The sequence below is a fragment of the Palaemon carinicauda genome, chromosome 16 (assembly GCF_036898095.1).
Source record: "Palaemon carinicauda isolate YSFRI2023 chromosome 16, ASM3689809v2, whole genome shotgun sequence".
In the NCBI taxonomy this organism is placed as follows: domain Eukaryota; kingdom Metazoa; phylum Arthropoda; class Malacostraca; order Decapoda; family Palaemonidae; genus Palaemon; species Palaemon carinicauda.
Genome location: NC_090740.1, coordinates 15756438 through 15767864, shown reverse-complemented (window position 1 = coordinate 15767864; position 11427 = coordinate 15756438). Strand labels below are relative to the sequence as shown.

The 11427-nt window shown below is 34.3% G+C and overlaps 1 protein-coding gene across 1 annotated transcript in view; it reads right to left on the bottom strand.

The window, feature by feature from the left end:
- Positions 1 to 1978: 1978 nt before the first annotated feature.
- LOC137654934 (small ribosomal subunit protein bS21m-like) overlaps positions 1979 to 11427 on the bottom strand; it is a 56494-nt gene continuing 47045 nt past the window's right edge. The window contains exons 2-3 of the mRNA XM_068388830.1: positions 8115 to 8181; positions 1979 to 2190 (exon numbers count right to left, since the gene is read on the bottom strand). Of these exons, the coding sequence (XP_068244931.1) occupies positions 2074 to 2190; positions 8115 to 8181 (184 nt within the window). The 3' untranslated portion in view covers positions 1979 to 2073. The remainder of the gene's footprint in view (positions 2191 to 8114; positions 8182 to 11427) is intronic.

The following is an 11427-nucleotide window of genomic DNA, read 5'->3' as shown; positions in this document are numbered from 1 at the left end:
AAGACGTTTTGCCAGGAGACGTTCAAAAACTTTAGATAATATGGGAGTTATGGAGTAACATTAACAAGTCTCCAACAAGCGCTAAAAGCTCCTCTTCTTGCTAACTTGCGCAAAACATCAGATAGCACCAAAACAGATATAGAGGCACAGGTTTAAGCTAAACCCACCAGTCAGAACTGAGACCAAGAAAATATGGAATCATCTTCCCCATATCTGTACTGTAATAATAGGAGCTTCCAGACAAAAGCCGAGAATTCTACCTCAAGGATTGGATCCCCAAGGTTCCGATGACCCATCCCTTGAGAATAGTTGCACCCGATGGCTAAGATTATCTAATACTCGCACATACTGCTTTGAATGCAAATACCTCCCTACTGTGATCTAAACAGGCAGTAATAACGAATGTTGAAGTATCCATACCATTTAAGGAAAAAAATATATACATATATAAATACATAAATAAAAAAATAAAAAATTATACCTATATATATATATATATATATATATATATATATATATATATATATATATATATATATATATATATATATATACACACACATATACATACACATACATATATACAATATATATATACATATATCTATCTATCTATATAAATATATATATATATATATATATATATATATATATATATATATATATATATACAGTATATATATATTTTAGGGAAATATTACTCATAGATTAAAGACAGAAAGATAAAGAAAGTTATCAAAATTAGGAGGTTGAAGTAATGTTGAGAAATAGAAACAGAATAGGGAAAGAAATTTAGATTGGAACTTGGGAGCAGTTCCCCTTAGTTTGAGAGCCCTCTTGCCCATCACAATGCTTCAACAAGGAAACAATATTCCCAATTGAAGCACAATAACTTCATCAAGGCATTCTCTCGTTAAGAGGGTCACTACTGACAGGAAGCTCCATCTTTCTGCAGACATAAATCAACTACTGTACAAAGTTCATTATTGATGACATCCCTCACCATCTGTTATTGTAGTCCCTATTCAATGAAAATCTCATGTCAACAAATACAACTAATATATGAGTGAAATGGTATCAACCTCCAGAATAATAATAATAATAATAATAATAATAATAATAATAATAATAGTAATAATAATAAAAATAATAATAATAATAATAATAATAATAAAAAGTGATGGCTTGTAAAACAAAGAAATACAAAAAACCTTCGCTTCTATAAAGCCTAAAAACTTGTATTGCTTGTTCGAAAACAGCAAAGAAATGATACTACAGTATTGCCATTCCAAAGGAACCCTTTTGAATAAAGGATACAGAACTTGGATTTATTGATCTGGTCTTAGGCTCTATTCCATTAATTTTTTCAGCATGAAGTACCACTTGAGCTCTTAATGAAAATTAATAGAAATGGCCAAGCATGTATATGGTAGGAGACATAAAAATGAAATTTCAAAATGATTAGAGAAATACTTTACCTGGTTTAAGGTCGGCCCACACAGTCCTACATCAATAATAAAGTAGAGGAGTTGGCAGGAAATTTTCTGTCATTAATATGACGTTTTTGTTAATATTTTTTGTAGTCTTCATTTCTGCAAAACTTATAGAGTGATGAAGTTCTTCACCATGCATTTACATAAGCATTCATGTTGTCCTTGAGCAAACGGGTTCAACTCCCTTAGAATTATAATAGAAACATAAGACAAAAACTATGAAGGGTGCTTAAAATAATATGAGGGATGGAGGGACTTATGAAAGGTGCATTTAGTGATGATTTAAAAAGAGGAAGAACTTTAGACCAAGTGCCAGATACAGTACAGTATTTCTCTAGCCCATATACCTGACTATAATTACCATATAATTTGATTACTGTAAATTGGCTTTTCATACCCCATAAAGTATTAACCGCCAAAGGCTTATGCAAAATAACTGTATTATTGATATAAAATATAGGGTAAATACTGATAAGAAAATGTACTTACTAGTCTGTATCTTTATTGTAAAATACAGCATATCAATATTCTACATATCTATATTGCAAACACGGCAGCAGTAATTTATTCCAGATTTTTCTTAAGAGCATCCTACCCATGGGTCAAGGCGATTCTTCTTCAATACGAACTGAATTTTTCTATCCATATCTTCGTTATAAATGGCTTTGGCTTTTTGGAAGTTGATGCGTCGTCGAGTCTGTGAAAATAAATATCAGATTAGCCAGTACTTCCTGCTATATAATAATCTAAAACTATGCATGAATAACAAATTATATATATACACGAAAAATTACAGCCCGATAAGTTTACTCTTAAATATACTCGATCATATTAAGCCTAATAGCAAGACAACTAGACTTCAATCAACCAAGGGAACAGGCTCGCTATACAAGTGGGTACTGTATTCAACAACTGACCATATATATGTAATTAACCAGCTAATGGAATTTAGCTTTGTATGACATTAATAGACAATGAGGAAGGTTTTGATTCTTTCAAAACTTCAACAGTAATGAAATCCCGTCAAGGACAAGTAAACGAATCTTATGCTAGAACACTTGAAGAATATCTATACAGGAAGTACTGCATAAAGACAGGGAGAAAATTCCAATTGAGATTAGAGTTACACAGGGAAACCAAATCTCCTCTACATTATTCACAACATGAATAAGTTTCAAAATAACTTCTCAAGAAGTTTATGCTCAGTAAAAAAATAAAATATTTGCAAAGATTATAATAGGGTGAATAGAAAGACAGCTAGACTTTAATCAACCAACAGAGCAGGAAGGCTTTAGAGCCAGGTATTCAACAACTGACCATATCTTTGTAATTAACCAGCTAATGGAAAAATTACCAGAGTATGACAAACCAATATGTATGACATTTATAGACAATGCGAAACCTTTTGAATCTGGCAAAACATCAGCAGCAATGAAAGCACTTCAAAATCAAGGCATAGATTAATCTTATGTCACAACACTTGAAGGTATCTATATAGGAAGTACAGCAATCCTAACACTACATAAAGGTGGTGAAAAAGTTCTACTGAGAAAGGAGTTAGACAGGAAGACCCAAACTCTATCAAATCATTCACAGCATGCCTGGAAGTTTTTAGGAATTTAGATTGGGAAAATGTAGAAATTAACATTAATGGGGAATACCTTAACAACTTAAGATTTGCAGATGACATAGTTGTGTTTAGTGAATCATATAAGGAATTACAAAAGATTATAGATTTGAATAAAGTAAGCAGAAATGTAGACTGAAAATTAATATGAGCAAAACTAACAAAATGTTCACGCGGACAAAAAATACAAGTTATGGACGAGACTTTAGAGGTTGTTAATGAATATACATAGGCCTACTTAGGACAGACAGTGATTCCCCAAGACATGAGATCAAAATTAAAAGAAGGACAAGTATGGAATGGAAAGCTTTTGGTAAACAAAATGAGATTATGAGTGGTAAAATGACACTCTCTAAAAAATAAAGTAATTAATCAGATGGTCTTACCAATATTAACTTATGCATCAGAAACTTGGAGCCTCACTAAGGCCTTAGAACATAAGCTAGTTACAACTCAAAGAATTATGGAAAAAATAATGATGGGAATAACACTATGAGACAGAAAAAGAGCAACATGGGTACGAGAAACAACTAAAATAAAGGATATTTTAACAACATGTAAGAAAAATAAATGGGCATGAGCAGGACATATAATGAGAATGATAGACTATTGATGCATATAAAGGATAACAGAATGGGTCCCTAGAGATTGAGAACGACGCAGGGGAAGGAATAGAAGATGATGGATTGATTAACTCAAGTTTGCAGGTGTGGACTGGCAAAGGAGGACCATAAACCGACGGGTGTAAAAGGTCATGTCAGGAGTTTTCTGCAGTGGACTAGTAATGGATGGTGATGATGACATATATATGAGAGAGAGAGAGAGAGAGAGAGAGAGAGAGAGAGAGAGAGAGAGAGAGAGAGAGAGAGAGAGAGAGAGAGACTTGATGTGATTTAAGAACACAAACTGTTGCAAAGAAATGACTGAATAAGTAATAGTTATCAGGATTTCAATTGAAACAGCAGAAAAGCAATGTCATTGAGAGAGGAGAGAGAGAGAGAGAGAGAGAGAGAGAGAGAGAGAGAGAGAGAGAGAGAGAGAGAGAGAGAGAGAGAGAGAGAGAGAGAGAGAGTGAACTTGATGTGATTTAAGAACACAAAGTGTTGCAAAGATATGACAGAAAAAGTAATAGTTATTATGAGAGAGAGAGAGAGAGAGAGAGAGAGAGAGAGAGAGAGAGAGAGAGAGAGAGAGAGAGAGAGTGTGTGTGTTTTCAGTCATATTTTTCGATGAGCTTATGCCAAAAAACAAATTGTAGAAAAAAATCTAATAAGCATTAATAAACCATTAACTAACCAGTTTTCTAATTTTCTAGCAATAATTTTAAGATACAAAAGCACAGGAAATGCAATTGTTCTATGATATTTGTAAAAACATATACATGTAGCTCTAAATGAAAATAAAGGATGGTATATTAAAAGAAAATCATATCTTTGTAAACAATTTGGTGATAAAAAGTTATAATATAACGTTAAGAAGACTAAATAATATTATTTACTACGTGCATAGTTACAAGACCCACATAAAAAAGAACATATATTGTCCTTCACTTAACCTCCCCATCTGTAATTCTAATGAGTACCCTACAATTAGCATACTTTAGTCCCACCTTGCGGTGATGTTATATAAGCGGAGAGAGAGAGAGAGAGAGAGAGAGAGAGAGAGAGAGAGAGAGAGAGAGAGAGAGAGAAGGTATTTGTACACTTACATACATTTCTTTTGAAAATATATGATTTATTTCCCTTTTTATCAGTATTTCAATCTAGGATGTCTATGGGTAATGATCATAGTTTTTATCATTTCCCAACCAGCTTTAAGCATGCAGGATACAATATGGAAACTCAAGAGGAGATTATTATTTCTTAAAAGCTACACACACATACATACACTCATATATATATAATATATATATAGATATATATATATATATACATATATATATTTATATACATATATATATATATATATATATATATATATATATATATATATATATATATATATACTTTATATACACACACACATATATATATATATATATATATATATATATATATATATATATATATATATATAATATATATAATATATATATATATATATACACACATTTATATATATATATATATATATATATATATATATATATATACACACATTTATATATATATATATATATATATATATATATATACACATTTATATATATATATATTATTATTATTATTATTATTATTACTATCCAAGCTACAACCTTAGTTGGAAAAGCAAGATGCTATAAGCCCAGGGGCTCCAACAGGGAAAAATAGCCCAGTGAGGAAAGGAAAAAAGGAAATAAATAAATGAAGAGAACAAATTAACAATAAATCATTCTAAAATAAGTAACAATGTCAAAACAGACATGTCATATATAAACTATTAACAACATCAAAAACAAATATGTCATAAATAAACTATAAAAAGACTCATGTCCGCCTGGTCAACAAAAAAGCATTTGCTCCAACTTTGAACTTTTGAAGTTCTACTGATTCAACCACCCGATTAGGAAGATCATTCCCCAACTTGGTAACAGCTGGAATAAAACTTCTAGAGTACTGCGTAGTATTGAGCCTCATGATGGAGAAGGCCTGGCTATTAGAATTAACTGCCTGCCTAGTATTACGAACAGGATAGAATTGTCCAGGGAGATCTGAATGTAAAGGATGGTCAGAGTTATGAAAAATCTTATGCAACATGCATAATGAACTAATTGAACTATATATATATATATATATATATATATATATATATATGCATATATATATATATATATATATATATACATATATATATATATATATATATATATATATATATATATATATATATATATATATATGTATATAAATATATATATATATATATATATATATATATATATTTATTAATATATATATATGTATATAAATATATATACATATATATATATATATATATATATATATATATATATATATATATATATATATATATATATATATATATATATATATATATATATATATATATATACATATATATATATATATATATATATAATATATATATATATATATATATATATATATATATATTATATATACATATATAGTGAAGAAAATAATGAAGGTGTAATGAAAGAAACACACAATAAGTTTATCACCTACATCAGCTAAACAGTTTAGTGCTCAAGTCATATATTACCCATACCAAAAAGATATTACAAATAAAAATCATTAAGTCTCTATGTACCCAGAAAGAAGCGTATCTTACCAGTAGGAAGATGAAACTGCCCTAATCATTCCCGAAAATATGTATAGACAAAATTATTACCATGATTCAATGTGTTGATTAAGCTAACAAGATTATGATAAAGAAGCAAGTTAATCTTATCAAAAATACAGATAAAACTTCATTCACTACCGTCAAATAAACGTGCCAGCAAAACTCATTCAAGTCCAGTCATCCACTTAGGTTACATTAAAATATGAAGCATACTGACCAACAGAACAATGTCTCTAGATACATAAATTTCCAATGCAAGTCAATAATGCCATCTAGTTGTAGTTTGCTCTCCTAATCTATATATTAATATGATAGCGTGTGTGTTATTTATTTTGTGTCACGCTTTAAATAAAACGGAAATAATTTCATGCTATACTCTTACAAACTCAAGCTTTAAAGAAAATGGAAATAATTTCATACTATACTTTTACATACTCAAGCTTTAAAGAAAATGGAAATAATTTCATGGTATACTTTACAAGTTCACATTGGACTTTGTTTACTTAACCAAAGCACATCTTATATAGTTTTCCCAATTTTGTCTTCAGCACCTGACTTTTTTTAAATATTAGACAGAAAAAAATGAGTTCTATCAATTTCCATAACCTAGATTATAAAAGGTAGGCTCCACCTAGGAGGGCTGATTTTTGCCACTTTTTTTTTTTTATCTTTGCTAAAAGTCTTCCTTTTGCCTATCAGAAGGCCGTGATACGTGTAGAATTCACCTCCAGCCTCTATAAGGGCCCCCATGGTCGTCAACGACCCCCCTTATGTTCATAGTAAAAATAAGAAATATCATTAGTAATTGTGTAATTTTTATAGTTTACCTCTCAAAAATTGGTCGAGGTCGTTTTCTAATATCAGTTTCATCAAAGAAAATGAGTTCAGGGTTGACTATGAGATTATCTCCCATCTCTCTGTCATCAGAAAAAAAAATCGCTTTTTCTCGGTTTTTTTTTTTCGGGAGAGGGGTGTATTACTTTGCTTGTCCTGCTCTTATGCCTTAAGTAATATAATTTTTAGATGTTTCAGGCTATCAAGTGACATAATACCTACAAATACACACAAGGTTTTGTCCCTAAATCGAGATTTTAATTTTGGGTGAATATTTATTTCTAGGTTTCGCTCCATCATCGGCTTGGCTTTCACTACAGTTATTGCTCGTTTTTTTCTTGCTGTGTGCTTATTTACGGTTCGATTTTGATAAAACTTTGTGTGCATGTTCCAGGTGGATAAACAAACATACCTACACACCGAATTTCAATTCACGACAGTAGTTTCTCACCGATCACCAAATAATATTTAAGTCGCTGGCTCCGATTTTCACATTTTTATTCATAAAATCCTTTATTTTCCCTGTAGGATGATAAAACTTACTGAGGATATGCCTTATTATAGTGCTAATAATGCCTGAAAATTTCATTAGCGTGTCTTTATTAGTGTATTTTTGGGAAATATTTTTTACGATTGGCACCCCTACAAGGTGGAGCCTACCCTTAATCTCGGGACATTTTATTCAAACATGTTTAGGTTAGGAACAAGATAATTAGTAATGAAAATATTATTTTGTGTAATCTACACGGGTTCCGCTAGTATTTAATAACTAAATAAGTAAGTCCCATGTTTCAACCTTCACTTGTAAGTAAATTTCTTTTTTAATTTCAATTTGGGCAAAATTAAAAATACCTTACCTTGTGAGGCTTTTCATAACGTTGAGTTAATCTATACTGTTCAAGAAGACCTTCCTTTCCCATGATTCTGAAAAGATAAAACCAACTATAGAATTCATTGAAATTTCACACTGTATTTACAGCTACAATAGCAGAATCATGTTATTATTTTCATAATGAAAAGATTATTTAAAGTCCATCCACAACTTTCATAAATTCTTCAAGTGTTATACTTTGGATACACAAGTGTCACTGAAACCAATATTGCACTTTTCGAGACTACAGACTACAACAAACTTAAAAAATCAAAGTACTATAAGGAACCACAAACATAATAAAGATCTACTAAACAGTATCCCAGTGCTGCAACTTGTGGTACTTCCTTCCCAAATACAAAAAGCAAGCAGCTATACAAAGAACTAGTCCTGAAACAATCCTTCTAACTGCTTGTTCAATACTTTTACCCATATATTATAATAGTAAGCAGTGCGTATTATACAGTACCACAGCTAATATGAACAATTAATGGTGGTATTGTGGCTTGTTATCTACATGTCATGAAGGTAGTTTGGTATGCAATATGACAAATATGGAAATAATTTGTATTATTCCTAACTACACAAACCTTGAGCTCTTTTCAGTGGGGATTATTTCAATGGCTGCTGAAACTAGCCAAAACCCTTTAAAGTGAGGTGTAACACTGCTAGTTAGCAAGCAGGGGTAGACCCGCCACCCTGCTCACATCCACACTAATACAGTGGTAACATGCTTGCCTAGCATTTGCATGGCAGCAGATCGATCCCCGCCCGGGACCGTGAGTTCAAGCTGTTTACTGGGGAGGCCACTGCTAGTGGTATGGCACCACAATGGGGGGATGGAATTGCCTGGCTGACGTTCTGAATTTGTCTCAGAATTTGTGAGAGATAACGGCCTAAGCAATCCGTGCGATGGTGCGTGGACTAAGCCTTGTGACTTGACTAAGTAAGGGCAATCTTGGAGTTATGCTCTGCACTTAACCTAGACATTGCCCAACTTCACCTCGCACGAAGATCAAGGCCTTAACAAATATATTTGCATATACTGTATATTAGGTTACAGAAGGGACTGAGCTGAAACCCCAAGAGAAGGGAGAATGAAAAGCGAAGAGGCCAGTCACTCACACATTCATTCTAGTATTACTACTGGGTAACATCTGCCCTCACCCGACAGCTACTTGTCCTGCAAGGGAGCTGAGGTGTTTCCGACCACATTTTGTGCAGCCACCACAGGACCTATAGAAAAGGTATCCAGGTTCCTAAGGGCTACGTCTTGCAGTTAATGGGCCGTGAAGGTTGTTTGGCATTTCTAAACACCTGCCTATAATACCTGAGTCACAGAGTAGTAGTTCTTGAACTCCAGGGATGAGCTAACACCCCTGACGTTGTGAGCTCTGGGTCCATGGTCAAGAGGAGTGGAGTCAGAGTGTAGGGGTTGTTCAATCACCTGTCAAATACAGGCAGAGATTGTGTTCCTGCTGATCCTCCTCTTGGCTCTGCCTGTACTGACAAACAGTCTGTTAACCTAAGGCTAACAGATACTTCCTCAGTGCCCTCATAGGGCATAGTAATAGTTGATTTGGATTATCAGTGACAGAATGGAGACTCTCAATCCGGAGGGACCCAAATCTAGAATCTGCTACTGATGGATTTTGAATCTTAGCTACAAACTCTGAGAAGAACTTGAGTGTCATCTGCCCCCCATTCCCTTAAATGGTAAATGGGCGACATTGTAGGATAGGCTATGTAGCTCGCAAACTCTCTTCACAGAGACCAGGACTAAAAGGAAAATCATCTTAAGGCTTAAGTCACGGTCTGATAACTGACGAAGCCGCTAGTATGGTGCTCCTCTTACGGCTCATAGTACAGTACACAAACTACGTTCCAAGGAGGAGGTCTGACTTCTGACTGAGGGCAAGTGAGCTTGAAGCTTTGTTTGAGAGACAATGCTGTCGAGGAGGAAATGTTAATTCCTCTCAATCTATGGGGGAGACCGAGCAGAGTTTTTCCTCCCTGAAGTACAAGAAAAACTCCACTATCACTGGAACAGTGGCACTGAGAGGAACTACAGTATACCCCTTCCATGACGCCAACCACAAAAGATAGCAGACTTCACCTGATTGATGGCGGAAGATGACTCCCGGGGGTACCCTGACATTCACTTCACAACTGGTTGTGAAAAGCCTCTCGCCGAGGAGTTGCTGGGCAACCTACAGGCATGAAGCCATTGCGAAGCTACTGCTCTGTGGAATATCTTTATGTGTGATTGTGTGAGTAGATTGGGAAGAGGAAGGACCTCCATCAATACCTATGTGAGCAGATTTAAAGGTCCGGGAATCACTCTGCATGTTGCCACATCGGAGCTATTATGGTTATCGAGAGATCCTGCAATGCCCTTACCTTTTCAGAAGTCTCCTTACTATGCCGAAAGGGGGAGGGGAGAACACAAAGACGTCATTGTTGTCCTACTGTTGTAGGAAGGTGTCCTACTAGAAGGCATGGAGATCTAGTACTGGTGAGCAGCACATAGGAAACTTCCGGTTGACAAATGTTATTCAAAACGAGCCTGAGCATTGTGAACATATTTCTGTGTATAAGCATCCTCACAGATCTTGATGAGTTGCTTGCAGGAAAAATGTGTGCGCGATGAAAGTCAATATTATAACCGAAAGGAATTGATCGCCGATTAGCTGTAGCATTGTTATCATGTTTGTTCGCCCACGAAAGGTACCGTACAGGCAGCCAGCAGTGTGATCAGACCTTTGAGAGAGAGAAGTCCAAAATAAAATCCAGAAGGATTATGTTTTTCGAGATTTGCTGTTTTCTGAACAACTGTGGGATGAGACGACCACAAGCGGTCAGAAAGCATCCATGTTCACGGTAAAATCCCGGCAGGACTATATCTAACGAGACTCATTGTGGCATGCGGTGGCTGCAATCTGTCGGCAGGCATCCACATTTGTGACAATACTGTAAGCCCTGAGGGTTTTGTCTTACGAAACTCTATTACAGTCCAGGTTTCTACCTCCCTGATGAGGCCTCGCAGTCCTAAGGTTGAAAGCGCATGCGCATCGAAAGCAGCTCATGTCATCCAGTTAATGATTAGTGTCGGGTGGACTCTCTCTCTCATGGCAACAATGAATAGTCTCACATGTAAGGGTTATTAGCCTAAGCATGTAAAGAACCCAAATACTTGCCAGGTACCCAAAGGTTGGCAAGTAAGATCTTACCCATTCATTGTTTGAGAGGTGTGCATTAGCGATACAAACATTGACGGGTGCTGACAAAGCTTGCGATGC